This window comes from Labeo rohita, chromosome 23, assembly GCF_022985175.1.
Source record: "Labeo rohita strain BAU-BD-2019 chromosome 23, IGBB_LRoh.1.0, whole genome shotgun sequence".
Lineage (NCBI taxonomy): Eukaryota > Metazoa > Chordata > Actinopteri > Cypriniformes > Cyprinidae > Labeo > Labeo rohita.
In genome coordinates this window covers 6,708,150-6,729,072 of record NC_066891.1, presented here as the reverse complement: position 1 = coordinate 6,729,072, position 20,923 = coordinate 6,708,150, and the positions used below count along the sequence as shown (strand labels likewise).

General features: G+C 31.5%; 1 protein-coding gene across 7 annotated transcripts in view; it reads left to right on the top strand.

Moving 5' to 3' along the window:
- Nucleotides 1-20,923, top strand: part of plekhg5b (pleckstrin homology domain containing, family G (with RhoGef domain) member 5b) — an 84,871-nt gene that overhangs the window by 32,700 nt on the left and 31,248 nt on the right. For 4 of the 7 annotated variants that reach the window (XM_051096452.1, XM_051096451.1, XM_051096450.1 and 1 more), the window contains 4 exons: nucleotides 16,124-16,265; nucleotides 16,599-16,698; nucleotides 18,611-18,680; nucleotides 19,012-19,103. In XM_051096452.1, coding sequence (XP_050952409.1) covers nucleotides 16,124-16,265; nucleotides 16,599-16,698; nucleotides 18,611-18,680; nucleotides 19,012-19,103 — 404 coding nt within the window. Of the gene's footprint in view, nucleotides 1-530; nucleotides 672-4,228; nucleotides 4,270-16,123; nucleotides 16,266-16,598; nucleotides 16,699-18,610; nucleotides 18,681-19,011; nucleotides 19,104-20,923 lie in introns of those variants that run through there. The other 3 variants (XM_051096455.1, XM_051096456.1, XM_051096457.1) reach the window with 3 other exon arrangements.

The window sequence follows — 20,923 nt, the reverse complement described above, 5'->3', positions numbered from 1 at the left end:
AACTGTAATGATCAATATATAATTAATACTAATATTTTTATTTATTTACAAAGTATGTAGGCTGCTTTTTTTTTTTTTTTTTTTTTAAATAGTAGAGCACTATTTATTTTCTGTGCAGTATCCATTTTAAAAACTAACGGTCGATTAATCGGTATCGGCCAGTGTGGTCTAACCTAGTTATCGGTATCGGTAAAATCCAATATCGGTCGACCTCTATTCACATATGAAATTTTGACCTTTCTAACAAAATTTGACCTTATACTGTGTATTTATGTATTTATTTATTGTTAATCTTATTTTTTAGTTAAATAATAAAATTAGTTATTTATTTTTAGTTTAATTATGTTCAGCTAAAATATGACCTTGGTCTTGTGAGATTTAGCTTTCTCCTCTGTCATTTCCAGCTCAAAAAGAATGCTTACTTTGAATGTAGTGTTCCTTCTCCTTTCACTTCCTTTTAGACGACTTTCTCTCTCTCCCTCTCTTTCTCTCTCTCTCTCTCTCTCTCGTTCTCTCCCTCGTTCTATCCCCCTCCCTCTTTCCTGTATGTCAATTCCTCCTCCTATTCCTCCCCTAAAGCTATGGATAGCAGCGTTGCGTCACAGTGTGGAGTTTGAGACTGTTCTCTCAGCGCACTTGATAGAGTTTGAGTTGAATACGCGCAGCTGCTGGTGAGTTTTTTTTTTTTTTCTTCTGTCTTCACTACACATGTCTCTGGTTACCCAGCAGATGGGGAGACGTTATGCTTCCTAGGGTTTTTCTGTCTATTTCATGTCATTTGTATTCAACTTTTAAAGCATGTTTTAGAAAGTCCTGGACGTACATGTTGAACTATACAAGTCGTTGTCTCTAATTGGGTTTAAGCTTCGCAATGTTTATGAGATTTCACCATTGGAGCGGTTTGTGAAATTTGTGGTTTTCATTTTGTTTTTATAGTAAACCGAAATACGAAATGCTGTTTTGGCCGTTTTTTTTGGTCTTTTCAGAAGCCAGTCTCTTGTAATTCATATTCTTGCTCACTTTTGTAATAATGGTGGCTGTTTTCCAGGTGTGGGTGTGTACATGCACATTTGCCTTTTCTGATGCTACATGTTGAAACACACACTGAGAGGAATGTTTCTTGCGAAAAAGCGAAGTTAGTTGGTCTCCTTTAGCATGGACGAACTTGTCCTCTTGGTCATTCTTGGCTAATGTTTTTTTTTATTTTATTTTTTTTTATTTTTAAGATCTTTCAATTCATTTAAAATTGATTTAATGAACATCTGCATGAGGTTTAGCCATATTTAGGGTACTGAAATGTGGGAAACTACTGGTTGAAGGCAATTCGGAGATGAGAAAACTTTGTAGAATAGCCTTTATTTAGCAGACGTGAGACCTTGTGCTGGTAAACTCTATTGCCCCGAAGTGAACTTTACTCTTCAAGGGAAGTGATTGTGCAGTGGATTGTATGGGAACCATGGGTTTAAACTCAGGATTAGTCATTCAAGGAAGTTTTGGTTCTTCCATGGTGACCAAATAGGCTTTAGATGTTCTCTGTATGTAAGTGTGGAAATCCCACACCACTCTGTAGACATTTGTCATCAGCTTCTGTGAATGGGCTGGTTACCCGGACTGTTTGTGGCTGGTCTCTTGTGGTCCGTGGTTGACTCAGCCCATAATAGGACAAGCAGAAGTTTGTCTGAATGTGTGCTTTTTGTTTCACCTGCCTGGCTGGTGTAGCTGCAGATTAATTCCAGAACATTTAAACCAAAATTGATATCCTAAAATTGGCCTCCAAAATGGAGCTTGTTTTGGTAGTTATTGGCATCTATGGTTCCATGAAGAACCTTTAACATCCTTGGAACCTTTCAAAGGGTTATTATTAAAATGTTCTAGAAAAATTGGTTCTTTAAGAAGTGTTGACTGAAAGGTTCTTTTGGAACCCAAAATGGTTCTTCTATGGCATCACTGTGAAAACTCCAATTTGGAATGTTTATTTTTTTTTAAGAGTTGTTTGTATTGGATCGACTACATTGATTTTAGCATCTGAAAATGAAAATTTTGTCATTTACCGTCATCATTCCAAGCCTGTGTGGCTTCCTACTGTGGAATTCTGAGTAATACATTGTGATGAAAGTCCAACCTGTAAAAAATGTATTTAGGCCTAAAATTAAGATTTAATTATTTAATTATTATTATTTAATTATTTAACTATTTAAATTGGATGTAAAATCCATTAGGATTAAACAGATTTAACATAAACTAACACACTTAATGTGATGCATGTTTGTCAGCCATACATACATGAAACAGGTAAAAAAAACAAAAAAAAAAACAGGTATGATTTCTGTAATAGTAGTTATAAACTGAATGTGTTTTACGCAGTAACCAAGTTTATGTATTTATCATCAAAGAAAATCCAATTTGTCTTAGTGCTGTTAAATGATTAATCATGATAAAAGTTCTGTTTTGGTTTACATAATATATGTGCATATGTTCTTTTCGAAATATATATTGTGTGTGTGTATTTAATATATGCACAATAAACATACACAGTACACACATATATTATGTAAACAAAAACTTAAATTTTGGATGTGATTAATAACGATTAATCATTTGACAGCATTAATTTGGTTCAATCTTAACTAATATATTAGCTAATATTGCTTGTACAGCTATAGCATTTTTATTGTTTTCACAATTCACAATTTTGCTAACTCTTGGTAAATAGAATTTAGAATCAAAGTGGTTCTTGAAAATATTAATTATTAAAATAAACTATATGTGCAAATAGTTCATTAAACTAGGCCAGGGTTATTTATTTATTTGTTTGTTTGTTTATTTTTATTATCTTCAGCTAACATGACCTTGGTCTTGTGAGATTTGGCTTTATTTATTTTAATTTATCCTGTACTTTTATTTCATTTTGCATTTTTAAACTTTATAATAACTTAAAAAAAAAACATTAAAAATGTAGATTAAAACAGATCTGTAGTTCATATACATTAGTTTGTGTTTATATATAAATATATTTTCAGATATTCACACACTAAATTTGGACCTTTCGAACAAAAATTTCCTTTTATTTATTTATTTATTTATTTATTTATTTCAGCTAAAATATGACCTTGGTCTTGTGAGATTTGGCTTTATTTATTTTAATTTATCCTGTACTTTTATTTCATTTTGCATTTTTAAACTTTATAGTAACTTAAAAAAACATTAAAATGTAGTTTTAAACAGATCTGTAGTTCATATACATTAGTTTGTGTTTGTATATAAATATATTTTCATATATTCACACATAAAATTTTGACCTTTCCAACAAAAATTTCCTTTTATTTATTTATTTATTTATTTATTTATTTCAGCTAAAAAATGACCTTGGTCATGTGGGATTTAGCTTTTTTATTTATTTTAATTTATTCTGTGTATTTTTTCATTTTGCATTTTTAAACTGTTTATAATAACTTAAAAAAAACAAAAAAAACAATAAAAATGTAGTTTTAAACTGATCTTTTAAAACAGATTTGTATTTATTTGTTTATTTGAAGTGCAGAAATCTTACCCAGAAATCATATATTTTGTTTATGTAATAACAAATATGCATTAAAGTAAGATTTGAGAAATTAAGATTGCGTGCTAAAATTGTGTAATCCAAATTGGTGGAAATTTCATATGCAATTCAAATACATAAATCAGTAACACTTTACAATAAGGTTCATTAGTTAACTACATTACTTAACATGAACTAAGAATGAACAATACCTCTAGAGCATTTATTCCTATATAGCGTATATTATCTAACTTCAATTATCATAAAATGATCATAAAAGTAGCCTGTATGACAGTTTTCAAAAGTCTTTGGTTTTTGCATGTCATAATTCTGCAGTAGCAGCTCAGTCTTGGTAAATTTAGACTGTGGTCGTGTATTTTGACATGCATCTGGGCCATTTTTGTGGTAATGTGTACTTTCCTTTTAATTGCTCCGGATGTCCTCTGACCCAAAACTGTGACCCATCAGTCACTAGCCCCAGTCTGCATACTTCTCTGACTTCTTGTATGCTGGTAATTTCCTTGCTTTAGACCCGTTTAAGCTCTTTTAGAAATGAAAAAATGTGTCTGTGTCTTTGGTTGGAATTGAATACTAGCTTTTTCACATACAGCACAGTATGTACTCTGTCTGAAACAGTGGAGATTATGTATACTTTAGTATAATTACCACTTTCCACGTTTAATTCTGCAGGTGTCCAGCTATCAGCTAAACTTCCAGCTAAACTTCTGCAGGTTTGTGAAAATGCCATTTCGATTGGAAAATATAATGTTGAATAATAGTGTCATATGGTCATCATATTGTGACATATTTTTGTAGTTTCAAATAACTTTTGTTTTCTATCTGAATATATTTTAAAATGTAATTCATTCATGTGATGCAAAGCTGAATTTTCAGCATCATTACTCCAGTCTTGAGTGTCACATGATCCTTCAGAAATCATTTTAATCTGCTAATTTGGTAATTAAGAAAAACAGTCTTTTTTTAAAAGATTCTTTTTAATGAACAGAAGGTTCAAAAGAACAGAATTTATTTGAAAAGTCTTTACAAATATCTTTACCGTCAATTTTGATCAATGGAATGTGTCATTGCTAAATTAAGATCTGGTAAGAACATTTTTTTAAGGTTCTTCTGCTTTTTGCTTACATGGAAGTTCTGGAAAAGTCTTCCCGTAGCCAGTTTTCGTACTTTGGTTTGGATGTGTAAGAGATTATGTGAAGAGGTTTGGAGTGGATAAAATTATTCCTTTACGATTAAAAAAAGGCTAAGCTCAAAAGCATATGGACTCACAGTTCGTTCAAACGAAACGCAATAATGTGGCTTTCTGTTTTTAGCCGAGCTCAAGCAAAACAAAGCATGGTGAACCAAACCAATATAGCGCCGTCTTGGGTTTGTGTAAATGCCTTTTTATTTTTTAATTTATCTTCTTTTAATGTGTGCTTTATGGGCCAGACGCTTGTCTTGGAGTCAAGCGTTGTGGCAAGTATAGCGGTTCTCCATGCGGAGCAGTCTGGTACTGAAAAGCCAATGCAAACTGCAATAGCTCTGATTTCACTTCCTTCAATGGTCGTGTTTTTCTCCTGAACACTTAGAAACAGAGAAGTCTAAAGATGTTTGGCTGTGGCTTCAGTTGCATAATTACTCATTCACGTAATTGCTTAACCACACCATGTGTCTGGGTGTAGTTTGTAAACCAGTGAACTTACAACATAAAAGACTGGGTAGATGCAGTAGATGCAAGACAGATGGATTGCCATTTTTGCCATTATTCATTTTATTTTTGGAAATTTTTCTTTTAACGGTTCGTAAGACTTTTATTTTACGGCTTTTCTTTGTTTTATAAAATAGATTTGTTTTTTTTTTTATTTTTAAATTATTTTTTCAAATGTATAATTATGTAATAATGCTTTAAGCCTTTTTTAACACAAAGCATTATTTATTTGGATAAAAAAAAAATAAAATATAAAATAAAATAAAATAAAAAAAAAATAATAAAATAAAATAAAGTATAAATAACAAAACAATGTGGACCCGTAAATGTGACTGAAAACTGTAGGCACAGTACAGTTATGACAAAATTATGATTAAGCACTTTTTTTACGTTAATACATAAAAAATAAATAGATATTATATACACTACCAGTCAGTTTTATTTTAGTTTAAATATATAATTATATAATAATGCTTTAAGACTCTTTTTTTAACTGAAAGAAGTATTTATTTGGATAAAAATAAAATAAAATAAAATAAAAAAATAAATAAAATAAAATAAAACAAAAAACAATGTGGACCTGTAAATGTGACTGAAAACTGTAGGCACAGTTGTGACAAAACCATGATGAAGCGCTTTTTACGTAAATAAATAAATAAATAAATAAATAAATAAATAAAAAAAAAGATATAAAAATGTTATATACGCTACCAGTCAGACGTTTGGACAAAAAAAGCCTCTTCTGCTCTCCAAGACTGCATTTGTTTAATCAAAATGACAGTAAAAACAGTAATCTTATAAAATATTTTTACAATTTAAAATAACTCTTCTGTTTGAATATATTTTAAAAGGTAATTTATTTTCTTAATGCAATTACTTTTTCATCAGCAATTACTCCAGACTTCAGTGTTGGAAAGTAATGAAAAATTAAGAGAGGAAAAAAAGAGTTAATATTTTCTTTTGTTTTATTATTTTCATAAGAATGTCTGTGTGATGCATGTGACATTTTCATGCTTATTCTTATGGAAAATGTTGCCTATTCTTCGTGTAAATTCACGCCCAGCTCTGTTTTGTGATGACATGCTCATAATATTATATAAATGAAAGTAGAACAGCTAAGTCTTTAAGACTTATAGCAGCTGTAGCAGAACTCTTACTCACTTCTCTAAATGGCTAAATTAGTGTAGTTACTGTGTTTGTTTTAGTACGTAAAGCTTGACTGATAACTGTGTTTGTGTTGAACTTAAGAGGGATGTGAATCAGCGTTATATGAGTCTGCGTGTATGTTTTGATCTGTTGTGTTTAAGTGGCAGTGTGTCAGTGTTTATAGACGTCAGGCGGGACTTTCACAGTTCCGTGATTGTGAATCGAGGCATTTAGGGCCGTTTAGTGATTCAGACCGTTCTCTCGCGCTAAGTCACCATGATGCTGTCAGGGTTGGGCTGAATTTAAGCCTTTTTTTTAATCATCAGGCTTTGTGTGTTTTAGTATTGTTCTGTTTATGAGTCAGTGTATTTGTTAAGAGCGGAAACCATAAAAATACAAATTAATCAAACAGAATATCTCTTAATATATCTCTAAATCTGACTTTTTTTTTTACACACGTTAGTTGCCGCTTCTTCAAAAGCTCTTATTCTGTCATCCTGTCTCTGATTCAGCTATTTATATGTGCAAATGCATCGGCCGCTTAGTGAACGGGTCTTTAGGTGTGGTGTCTGAGTTTGAAACTGTGGCAATGCATGTGTTATATTTCATAATCTTTGCACTGCAATGATGATTCAGTGATTTTAGTTAGAAATTGAAGCCGCTGTCACAAGTCAGTAAGTTTCAGATCTTGTTTGGCTTTTTTGTTGTGGACTCAAACTTGTCCCATCGGTAGCACAATACTTCGCTTCTTCTGTTGTTGAGGTTAGAGAAGGCTAGAGAAATCGGTTAAAGGCTTGTTTACTGTTATTTGGGTGTGACCTTCAGTAAGTCCTCCGTTTAATTATGCTTATGTGCATTATTAGCTGATTTGAGGTATGCATGCACAACCGTGTGATACATTTGCATACATATGCAATGTATGTATAGCACAGGTGTGTATTTTACTATTTTTGTCCTGTGAGGTTTAATCGATGTTGCTTATTTTGTAATGTCTCTTTGTTTTGAGTTTCAGCATTTCCTCTTTGCCAGTTTAAACTCTTGCTTATTACGCTATGCAGTGTTTCGCTCAACTTCATTGTGAAAGTGTGCGACTTTCCTAAAAGTTCACTTTGAACAGAAATATGCATTTAAAATGTTTGTTTTTAACTTCCTGGACAGCAGACCAAAAATACTGATGTCTTATGTTGCACTGCAGAATTTTGTGCAATGAAATGCTCGCTAGAATTAGCTTTTGATATGTCATGTTCTGCTCACCAAGCCTGCATTTATTAAATCCAAAGTACAGCAAAAATTAAAATAACTGATTTCTATTTGAATATATTTTCAAATGTAATTTATTCCTGTGATTTCAAAGCTGAATTTTTAGCATCATTACTCCAGTCACATGATCCTTCAGAAATCATTCTAATATTCTGATTTGACCCTCAAAAACGTTATTATTATTATTATTATTATTATCATTATTATCATTATTATTATTATAATGTTGAAAATGGCTAAGTAGAATTTACAGAAAGTTCAGAAGAACAGCATTTATCTGAAATGACAATCTTTTGTAACGTTATAAATGACACTTTTGATCAATTTAAAGCATCCTAGCTAAATAAAAGTAGTAATTTCTCTAATTTCTCTATAGTGTGTAATGTTACAAAAGCTTTTTATTTCAGATGCTGATTTTTGGATCTTCCTATTCATCAAAAAATCTTGAAAAAAATTTACTCAACAATTTTAAATATTAATCATACTTATACTAATACTAATACTAATACTAATACTACTAATAATAGATGTCTTTTGTGCAGCAAAACAGCATATTTGAATGATTTCTGAAGGATCACGTGACCGGAGTAATGATGCTAAAAATTCAGCTTTGAAATCACAGGAATACATTACTTTTTAAAATTATTCAAATAGAAATCAGTTATTTTAAATAGTAAAAATATTTCACAGTGTTAGTGCTTTTTGGATCAAATAAATGCAGGCTGGGTGAACAGAAGAGAATTCTTCAACAAACATCTTCAAACACATCAAAAATCTTACTGTTCAAAAACTTTTGACTGGAAGTTTATATAAAATATATGGATATTTTTGTTTTTGAAGCAAATAATCTTTATAATGTAAGCTGTATTTATTTGGCCAAAAATGCAGTAAAAACAGCAATATTGTGAAATATTATGAAAAATTAAAAAAACTTTTGTCTATTTCAATATATTTTAAATGTAATTTATTCCTGTTGTGCAAAGCTGAATCATTACTCCAGTCTTCAGTGTCACATGATCTATCAGAAATCCTAATTATTCAAATCTTTTGACTGGTAGTGTATAATAAACCAGTTAATAGTGTCATAAATGTCTTCTCTTTCCATTTTCAATTCTTTCCCATGTTTCTTTGTTGCTCACACATCATTTCATTTGCCCTTCAAAACAGCGAGGGCGAATTTTTTTTGTGCGGCTTTCCATGAAAGGAGGAGATTAAATGCTGGCATAATTATCTCTGTGTGAAAGAGGGATGAAAATTTACATTATGTAAGACCGCTGGAGCTGTACAGTTGAAGGGAACAGGTGCTCAGTTTTGCGGCAGACGGATTAATCCTGCGCTAAAAGACACCGCGCTTGACCTTTGACCTGATACTCTTCACACTGTCCGCACAGCACCCCCTTCACGAGATATGTACAGGAGAACATGCTAGCCACATACAGACTGCAAAACCTGTTCACCATGGGTCCCCTTCACTCCAGATCATCTTTGCAGATTGATATTGATCAAATATTAAAAAAAAAAAAAAACTGTCAGGCATGAAAAGCTTTTGCAAATGAGGGCTTAATTACTTGAAAGATTATTGAAGGAGGAAATGAGGGCATGAAATTATTAAAGCATACATAACGTCATAATCCTCAAACACGCTCTGATAAATAGAGATGGTAGGTATTTTTGTTTTGAGGGTCGTAACCAGGATAGAAACGCGTTTCCAGTGACAAGTAGTTAGATTTTTTTTTTGGTTGTTTTAGCCTTGTTATTATGTGCTTTTTGCACGCGATTAATCACATTCAAATATAAACATGCAAATATTTATTAAATGTATTCATGTAAGCGTGTATGCATGTAAATACAGACAGTACACACGTAGTATGTAAAGACAAACATGTATTTTGGATGTGATTAATTGCGATTAATGTCACAATCAAGAAAATGAAAAAATAAAAATAAAATGCAAATTTTACAGGGCCCTATAATAGCCAAGAATGGTGCCACGTGTGTCTGAATTCGATAAGCCCCTCTGGACGCTTGTGTGTGTTCACAGCTGTCTGTTTCTCTCTGCTGTTCACTTACATTCACCTCCACACTCCAAACACATCACCCCTTCCTGAGGCCCATGGGTAATCCAGCAGAACTTCAGAATCAGACGCACACACTCAGCTGTCCTTGGCTTTGATCCCTGGCTGAGGGTCCTTTAATTGCCCAACTGTTCGGTCAGCGCGTAACATGCTCGAAGTCTCTCAATTTAGCCGTTTCAGAAAGACTCAACTGTGTGTGCCGCTCCACTCAATCTCTGTTCCTCTTCTCACTCTAGTTGTTTCAAAACCTGTCAACGTTCTACCTAGGTAACATAAAGGCAATTAGAGTTAGAGATCAGAGTTATTTATAGTAAACAAGAAGTAAAACTGAAACATAAAAAAATGGTACTTGAAATTAAAGTCTAAAAATGATTTCAGCTAGCTGCCAAAGCAACATTTCTACATTTCAACATTTCTTGATATACTAAAATAACTGAAACAAAATGTAATAAAAGCTATATATAATTTTTGCAGACTCCCCTTGTGGCTTTTGTATTTTATTTTATTTTGTTAATGACAAAAACTCAACTAAATTACCAAAACTTTAACTAAAATTAAAATTAAAAAAGTAAAAATACTTATGTTTTTATGTCATTTTATTTTATTTTATTTTAAAAATGATAAAAACTTTAACTACAATGAAAAAATGCTTCTGTTTTTATGTATTTTTAAATTTTATAAATTTTTTTATTAAACTGAATTTTTTTTCAGACTCCACTTGTGGCTTCTTAAATTCTGTTTATGTATTTTTTGTATATTTTATTCATATTTTGTTTCTTATTGATTTTTATTTTTATTTATTTTTTATTTTATTTTAAAAATGACAAAAAAAAATTAAAATAAAAAAGGTAAAAAAAAAAAATACTTTATTCAAAATTTCAATAAAATCTATATTGAATATTTAATTGTGCATGCTTAATTTCTCTATTTTTACACTATCTTCCATAATTTAACACTCACTTTCAGTTAATTGCTAAAAAATAACTTTAATTATTCAATAACACTATTAAATGCAATGTTACTTGTGTTCAAAATCTCAAAATCAACTGTGCAATATAATGTCGTGGTGCTTAAAATCAATTATTGCATTTAAAGTGATGGCTTGCATTTAAATATACAGTAGCATTTAATGTTTTATTTTTAGATAATTTACACAAAACATTATAAAATTACCTACAAAATTACAGGTGTGCTGCAGATCGGCGTGTTTCCATTTCAGTCCCAGAATGCACCACAACCCTGGTTTATCAGTGATGTTTTAGTATCATTTAAAAACCTTTTGTAGTGTTTATTAATATTTTGAATTATCTATGTTTGTTTTTATATTAATTTTAAGTTTTAATGATTTTAGTTCCTTTAAAGGAGAAAACATTTAAATTTTATTTTATTTATTTGTTATATTTCAGTAACTAAAATGTTTTTAATAGATTTTAGATTTTAATGGTTTTTATTTACAATAACAATACTGATTGGAATCAGCTGGAGTCTAGTTTTGTAGTGTACATTTCATAAGGACAGTTGCTGGTGTAGAGCGCTTCAAATCAGCAGTATGGCGTCTTACAAGATAGCTGACTAAGTAGGCAGCAGAAACGGAGGAAGCTCACTTGACACATAGCTAGTCTCAATTTTCACCTAGACTTCCTCTAATTTTCTTAATCACGTCTTTCTCCATCCCTTTACCGTAAACAATCAGTGAGCGCGTGTGAATATGTGATTGCGCATCTGCCGTCACTGCCCCGCGGTCAGGTTCACACTCTCAGCCGGTTTGTAAACAGTCCCTCTCGTTCTCCTTCAGACGAATGTGCCATAACTCGTCGGAGAACATGAGTCCCTCCCGGTGATTCAGCTCGGCTCTCCAAACTCTTTTCCTGACGGCACAGCAAAAGCCGTCAGTTGTCATAGCAGTGGCTCATGACAAACACGCCGTTACATGAGCGCACAGGCCTGTTGTGTTGACCGCTGTGTTCAGAGAATCTCCCAATCGGCTGCGGGAAGTTTTACAGTAAAGAGGAATGACCTGGCGTCTCTTTCTCTTATTATCAGTCATAACCCCCAGCATAAAAACGTTAATGTGCTTCGGTTGTTGTGTTATGTTGTTTATATGTGAAGAGTTCAGATGCAAAAGCCTCTAAATCCATCTGACGTATTTCTTTAAAATTAGCATTTCTTCCTTGTTCCTTGTATAGGTTTAGTACTTCTGGTACTTCTGACTGGGCTGAGGCTGGAATTTAGCGAGTCTGAAGTAAAAGTATTTGATGGACGTATACTATGTGTCAGGAGTCACTCAGTATAATTTTCTAATTTTTGACCAAGATGGCTTTTAGCTGGTTTTGCATCTGAACTCTTTTGTTGGCCAAAAGCTATATTATATCGCTTATATATTTTTTTTTTTTTTTTTTTACACTTTGTATAAGACACCAAAAGACATGAATAGACCTATTGATGAATCTCTCTAAATTGTGTTATTTATTTATTAATAATTATTAGTATTAATTTTATTTCTGACATTTACTGCAGACTCCCCTTGCAGCTTCCTAAATTCTGTTTTTACATATTGTTTATTTTATTTTATTTGCAAATGAATTTTTCAGCAGACTCCCCTTGTGGACACCTAAATTCTGTTTGTTTTTATGTATTTTTCATTTTATTTATCTATTTATAATTTATTTATTATTTAATACATTTTATTTTATTTTCTAAGACTGATATTTTAGAGTTTTATTTATTATTGGTTAACATTTTATTTTAATTATTTTTTGTATTTCATTAAACTGAAATTTTCTGCAGACTCCCCTTGCTGCTTCTTAAATTCAGTTTTTATGCATTGTTTTTTTTATTATATTTTATATCTTATTCATATTTTGTTATTGATTTAATAAATATTTTATTTTATTTCATTATTTTATTTTATAAATCTGAAAGTTCTGTTTTTTTGTATTCTTTTTAATTTGATATATTATTAATATTTATTATTAAATAGCACTGTTAGTCATTTTTATTCAATTTTATATCTTATTCAGATTTTTATTATTTATTAACTAATTATTTTACTTTATTTTATTTTATAAACAGAAATTTTCAGCAGACTCCCCTTGTGGACTTCTAAATTCTGTTTGTGTATATTGTTTTTCATTTCATTTCTATTTATTTATTTATTTTCAATTTATTATTGAATACATTTTATTTTATTTAAACTGGTAAACTGGTAAACTGGACTCCCTCTTAAGCCTTTTAAATTGTTTGTTTTTTTGTTTTTTTTTGGTAGGCTTTTTAATTGTATATGTTACTAATATTTGGTTTTAGTTGTTAATAACAATTTTATTTATTTTATTTTATATTTATATTTATTTTTATGTGTTATTATTTATTTTTCAGCAGCAGATTTCTAATTTTATTTTATTTTATTTTATTTTATTTTATTTTAGAAATTTTCAGCAGACTCTCCTTCTGTGCCCCTACCAATCCCCGAACCCCAGTTAGACAACCTTTGCCCTAGAGCATATAATAACCGTTGAAACCCCAAAATGTTACTTTCTTTTGAATTCTGGCAATATTTGCCCATTTATTTTCCACATGTATCCAAGCATGCACCGATAATTAAGTTTGCTCTGGCCTAAAGTGATTTGTGTAGTCACACTGACTCCATATTTGACCAATTGTGCTTTAAAGCTGCTGTAGCTTCGCACAACGTCCCAACAAGCCCTTGAATCTGAAAAACATGAAAGTACACCTAACCTAATTGTGCTCATTGTGGTAGACCATGTCATGCCTATTACAGACAACAAGGGCCATTTAAAAGCAAGCGCTATTTAAAAACTGTATGGAGCCAAGACTGCCTTTCTTTCTCCTTTTTGAGGTGGAGTCCAGTCTGAGAAAGAGCTGAGCCAAATCTAATCTCCACCGCCCCATCAGATGGGTTCACAAGAGAGCATAGATGATTAGCTCCTCAGATTAGACGGGCTTTGGATATCTGAAGACTGATTTGGTCGTATCCTAAAACCACCCTGCCCCCATGAGCGCTTAACTTGACTAGACACCAAGGGGGTGGATTAATTGGACCAAATCTTGTTGGTTCTTTGGGGGGAAGGGAATGAACCTGGGACCCTTCCATGAGGTTTTGGGGTGTGGGACGGTACTGAAGTGCTATTCTTTGCCGCCATGGACCGGTGTATAGCTGATGGGGCGACCTGCATGCATCCTGGGATGTGGAAGGTAGGATGAGGGGACGGTCGTTTGATTGATGTGTTTCAATATGAGTAATTTCAGAGGGATTCGGATTAAGCTTGAGTAGGTGTGGCAGTCGAGGCTTTTATATAAAGCAGCAAGCTACTGGCATGAAGGTGTACAGTATGCATAAAAAGCGAGTTGTTGGTTTTTCAGAGCTGCTTGTGCAACTTTAGATCATTTTAGTTGATTCCTGTGACTTTTTGGGAGTCAAAATTAGGGGTTGACTGTCCCCTGTTTTTCAGGGCAGATACCAATAACGATTATTACAGATCAACTAGACTGATAACCGATAAATGTGCCTGGTGTAAAAATGAAAATTCATGTCAAAATTAAGAATAACAAGGGTTCTGACAAAAACTTACTTTAAATGTTTTAAATTATTTTAGCTGTAAATCTGTTTTGAAAATGACAGATACCGATGATTACAGATCAAATAGACCGATGTTTTGAACCATTATATATATATACATCTGGTGTAAAAATGAGAATTAATGTCAAAATTAAGAATAACAGGCTCTGACAAAAATTTCTTTAAATGCTTTTAAATTATTTTATCAGCAAATCAGTTTTGAAAATGGCCGATACCAATTATTACAGATTAGGTAGACGGATAACCAGTATTTTGAACGATATGTCTGGAGTAAAAATAAAAATGTCAAAATTAAGAATAACAAGGGCTCTGACAAAAACTTTCTTTAAATGTTTTTAATTGTCTTACCGGCAAATCAGTTTTGAAAATGACCGTTACCGATTATTACAGATCAATTAGACCGATAACCAATGTTTTGAACTACTATATATATGTCTGGTGTAAAAATGACAATTAATGTCAAAATAAAGAATAACGAGCTCTGACAAAAACTTTCTTTAAATGCTTTTAAATTATTTAATCAGTTACCGATTATCACAGATCAGATAGACGGATAACCAGTATTTTGAACGATATGTCTGGTGTAAAAATAAAAATGTCAAAATTAAGAATAACAATGGATCTGACAAAACCTTTCTTTAAATGTTTTAAATTATTTTATTGGAAAATCGGTCTTGAAAATGACCGATACCGATTACAATAGATCAATTAGACCGATAACCGATGTTTTGAACCACTATATATATACACGTCTGGTGTAAAAATAAAAATGAATGTCAAAATTAAAAATAATGGGCTCTGACAAAAATTTCTTTAAATGCAGTTAAATCATTGTATCAGTAAATCGGTTTTGAAAATGGCCGATACAGATTATTACAGATCAAGTAGACCAATAACAATGTTTTGAACTGATGTTTTCAACCTTTAACCTTTAAATGCTTTTAAACTATTTTATCAGTTTTAAAAATGACTGATACCGATAACCAGAAAAAAGCAATTAATCAATCCCATTGGATTCATCACTAAAGGTATGCTTGATGTGGTCTTTTTTTTTTTTTTTTTTGCTTTTTTATATTTACCAAAATTGAATCTTTGGAGCGTTCGACTGTCTAAAAGTTGATACTATTTTTCTATATATTTAAATTAATAACCAATCAAATGTTTAGCGTTAGTAAGGTTTCTTTGGAAGAAATTAATACTTTTATTCAGCAAGGATGCATTGAATTGTTCAAAAGTGACATTAAAGTGGATAACGTTAAAGAAGATTCCTGTTTATTTATCAAAGAATCTTGAAAAGCATAACACTGATAACACTGTGTCTTGGGCATCAAATCAGCATAGTAGAATAATTTCTGAAGGATCATGTGACACTGAAGACTGGAGTAATGATACTGGAAATTCAGCTTTGCATATTTTTAAATATATAGTAAAATAGAAAACGATTATATCTGGAACACCCTGGTTCTACCGTAGTATATGTCCAAAAACATGGTAAATGATATCAATGGTTTCACAGTGGTTTTTGCAAATGTAACATGCTATTCCTGAAAGTGCCTTGGAGTACCACGTAAATATCACGGTATGTGAATTCTTCTAAAGCATTCACTTCTGTGTTTTTGGCTTGGTTTGGGGTGTAAACGATGTCCTTTGGTCAAGTGCATCTGTGTATGGTTCTTTGAGATTGTATATGATGTTTTAAACTATCAGAAGAGAAAGTTCAAAACAGGCGGAGTGACTTCAGAGACTCAAGGGTTCTGCTCAAAGCATCTGACATCTGCTTTCTCTCTCTGTTCCTGTAGGTGTGTCATCATCCCGACTGTCAGGAACTGAACGGTAAAAGCCCCCTGCACCTGTGTGAGTCATGTGATTCTCGCTGTCACCTGGATGAGTCTGACAGCATGCACTTTGACAGGCATCTCCGCTTCGACGTACAACCACAAGGTAAGCAGCCCTACGGGCACAATCACACTTATGTTACCCTGGCCTGCGCCAAACAGGTTTAGGCTTCATACAAATGAGTCTCATTCAAAAACACCTTATTTGTATAACTAATAACAACTAGTAAAGTTCAATCACCCAACAATGGATGCTGAATATAAATAATATAATAAATATAATAAAAGAATATATTATATATTAGTATATATTAGTCTGTTTTAACAATAATTTAAAATTTTAATCTTTTTGATTTTATCTTTTTACATTTTATTTATATTATATATTTACTGTCAGAAAGTATGTGAGATCAGATTTGCGTTAAATCTGTGTCGTCAGGTTCTATCCTGGCGCGAAATGTGTCCACGCGATCCTGTCCCCCTCGCACAAGCCCTCCTTCAGACCTGGATGAAGACGAAGAAGGAAACACTGAACGAGGGTCAGTCTGTGATCCACAGCCTTTTCACAACCTTCTCACAACATTCAAATAACTATATGGAATCTTACGGTCTATACACACCAAAAGAGGCACAAGAAAGTTATGTGAAATTCAAATTGAAATCTGAAATGTATTAATGGAAATAAATCACTCACTGCATGATGAATTGAAATAAAACCACAATCACAATATGTCACTTAAGTTTGTGTGATTAAGTTCGTAAAGGTTGTGAAAAAGTTGTGAAAAGTTTTTTTTCACTTAATGTGAATCAGCACAACTCTTTTCAACGTTTATAAAAATAAGAAATGTGCCTTGAGCAGCATATTAGAATGATCTCTGAAGGATCATGTGACACTGAAGACTGGAGTAATAGTGCTAAAAATCGCAGGAGTAAATTACATTTTAAAATATATTCGAAGAGAAAGTAGTTATTTCAATTTATAATAATACTACAGAATATTAATGTTTTTTCTGTTTATTTTTTATTAAATAAATGCAGCCTCTGTGAGCATAAGACTTCATATAAAAAAAAATGTTGTGTATATTACATATTTGTTTTAGAGCTAGGCAACAAATTGTGATTGATCGCATCCAAAATAAAAGTTTTTGTGTACATAATATATGTGTGAGTACTGTCTATATTTATGTATATATAAATACACATACACATGCATATATATTTACGAAAAATATGCTGTTTATATATGAAATATATTTGTATATATAATGTAAATATATGAATTTAAATATATACATGTAAATATTTTCAAAATATACACTGTTTGTGTGTGTCTTTATATACTGTATACATAATAAATATACACAGTACACACACATATATAAACAAAAACTTTTATTTTGGATTTGATTAATCGCAACTAATCATTGCCCAGCACTGTAATTTCACTATAGTTTATTTTAAATATGGCAATGTAAAAACAATCTTTTTTTAATAATAAAAAAAGTACAAATATTTTATGCAGTCTCTCATAAAAGCTCCATGCAGAATAAATATTCAATTCTGGCTGTTAATTAAACAAATACAATACAAGTTTTAAAGTGAAGCACGGTACTGTGTTTATGTACACACGAGCAGCTCATGATCCAGTGTTTTCAGCAGCTTGTTTTGCAGTAAATGAACTGAACCAATTCATCGCTGCAAGCATTTTGAGTTTGGGTCGCTTATAATGTGCTTTAAGGAGCGAAACGTGCACCAACCGTCTTCCCAAATTTGAGAAGTACTTATAAACCATCCATTGTCAACAAAAGAGAATATAATATTAATAAATATAATAATATATAAATATAATAATATAATAAAATAAATTAAAAGTAAAAAATATTAGCATTGTAATTTATTTATTATTAAAAAAAAAAAAAATTAATGTATTATTATTTGTAGTACTTACAATTCTTGTAATATTTCTGGATTATTATTATTATTAGTAGTAGTAGTAGTATATTTACCCAAGGTTTTGCAATTAGACTTTTTTCCCCCCAAATGTGACCCTGAACCACAAAACCTGTCATAAGTAGCATGGGTATATTTGTAGCCAACAATACATGGGTCAAACTTATCGATTTTTAAATAAAGATCATGTTCCATGAAGATATTTCGTAAATTTCCTATCATAAATATATCAAAACTTAATTTTTGATTAGTAACATGCATTGCTAAGAACTTAATTTGGCAATTTCTGAGAACTTTAAAGGCGATTTTTCTCAAAATTTAGATTTTTATAGTTGTATCTCTTATAGTTGTATCTCGGACAAATATTATCCTATCCCTTATAACTGGTTTTGTGGTCCAGGGTCAAAAATTGCTCAGTACTAAAAATACACCAATAGTGTCAGATACAGATGCCATGGCCCACTGTCCTCATATGTCTGTGGTGTTTTTCTCTTTTAACAGAGAACGTAAGACAGGAGGAATGAAACTGAAAAGCAGAGAAGGAAAAAAGCCCCGTCGACGCCACACTGATGTAAGTGCTGCACTCCTTTTGGAGGCAAAGGCTGATGGAAAACTTGTGAAGTCTTAGCTGACTGCACTAACCTATGGTCTTACATAAAGTATTATATTAATATACCCTACCAGTATTTTTTCTGTATGAGTACCTGTACAGACTTGTATGTGGGTTTCCCTATCCAGCATAGTGTACAGGAAATCGCACTTCTCTGAATCATCAACAGCCCCAGGATGTGGTGGCTTGATTGATATCTTGAGCTGATCGCATCTAGAGTTCGTTGTAAATAACTGGAAGTGGTCTGTCTGTCGACCACCTTTGACCAGCTCTGATCTGTCGCCTCCTATAGGACCCAAGGAAGGAGTGCTTCAGCCTCAAGTTTGACCTCAACATAGACATTGACACGGAGATCGTCCCCGCTGTCAAAAAGAAGACGCTACGGTGAGTCAGAAAACAGATCTGTGTACTCTGGGGGTCGAAGACACAACCCTGGTTTTGCTGGGATGAAAGAGTTTTTGTTGTGTTTCTGTTAAATAGGTCATTGATGCTAAATGTGTCCATTGCATTTATGTGACCTCCGGACCACAAAACAGTCATAAGGATCAATTTTTTGAAACTGAGATTTATACATAATCTGAAAGCTAAATAAATACGCTTTCCATTTGATGTATGGTTTGTTAGGATCGGACAATATTGGCCCGAGATTTTTCAACTATTTGAAAATCTGGTATCTGAGGGTGCAAAAAAAATACTGAGAAAATGGCCTTTCAAAGTTGTCCAAATTAAGTTCTTAGCAATGCATATTACTAATCAAAAATTAAGTTTTCTTCAAAATTTCTTCATGGAACATGATCTTTACTTAATATCCTAATGAATTTATTTATTTATTTTTTTAAGAAATTAAAACTTTTATTCACCAATAATGAATTAATTTTTACAAAAGGTTTCTACTTCAAGTAAATGTTGAACTTTCTATGCATCAAATAATCCTAAAAAAAACTTTTAAATATTTAGCAGCTCAACTCTTTTTCAATTATGATAATAATGATTCTTGAACAGCAAATCAGCATGTTAGAATGATTTCTGAAGGATCACATATCACTGAAAACTGGAGTAGTGATGCTGAAAATTCAGCTTTGCATCACAGGAATAAATTACATTTTAAAATAAATTCAAGTAGACGACAGTTATTGTAAATTGTAATAATATTTCAGGATATTATTTTTCTTTCTGTGTTTTTAATCAAATAAATGTAGCCTCTGTGAGCATAAGACTTCTTACAAAAAATATTTTGAACTGTAATGTATAAAGAATTATGTATACTGTTACCTCCACTATATTTATGTACATTTATGTACATTATTTACATTTCTTTAATTATTAAAGTACAAATATTTCATGGAGTATTCATTTTTATTATCATAAAAAATTATTATCATAGAAAATATAAAATAATTAGCAAAATGCTATGTAAAATAGTTTTAGAAAAATTATAACATATACCACAGCACAGGAATATTTTGTGCCTTTTACGCATTTCCCTGATAAAAGAACCATTTCATACTGTCTTTTTGTCTTTTAAAGGTCTAAATCATTGAAATGGTGTTTATTTGTTTTGAAATTTCCATATTTTGAGCTGTGAAGCTCATTTGCTCATTTTACTGTTTTTTTTAGAGAGCAAATCACATATCAGAATGATTTCTGAAGGATCATGTGACACTAAAGACTGGAGTAATAATGCTGAAAATTCAGCTTTGCATCGCGGAAATAAATCACGTTTTAAAATATGTTCAAGTGAACATCAATTATTTTAAATTGTAATAATATTTCAGAATATTACTCTTTTTGCTGTGTTTTTAATCAAATAAATGCAGCCTCTGTGAGCATAAGACTTCTTAAGAAAAAATCATTTGAACTGTAGTATATAAAAATGTGTATGTTTTTACTTTCACTACAGTTTATTTTAAATAAATGTATCTTTTTATTATTAAAAGTATAAGTATTTAATGAAATCTCCCAATATGTTGAAAGCTGCATGTAGAATAAATATAAAATAATTTATTTTTTAATTTTTAAAAGTAGATATTTCATACAATCTCTCGAGATGTCATCATAAAAGCTGCATGCAGAATTAATATAAAATGCAAAACGCTGTAAAATAGTTTTAGAAGAGCATGTCATTCCACAGGACAGGAGTATTTCATGTCAACTACCCAGATAAAAAACATTTCATACCATCTTTTTTGCCTTTTAAATGCAAT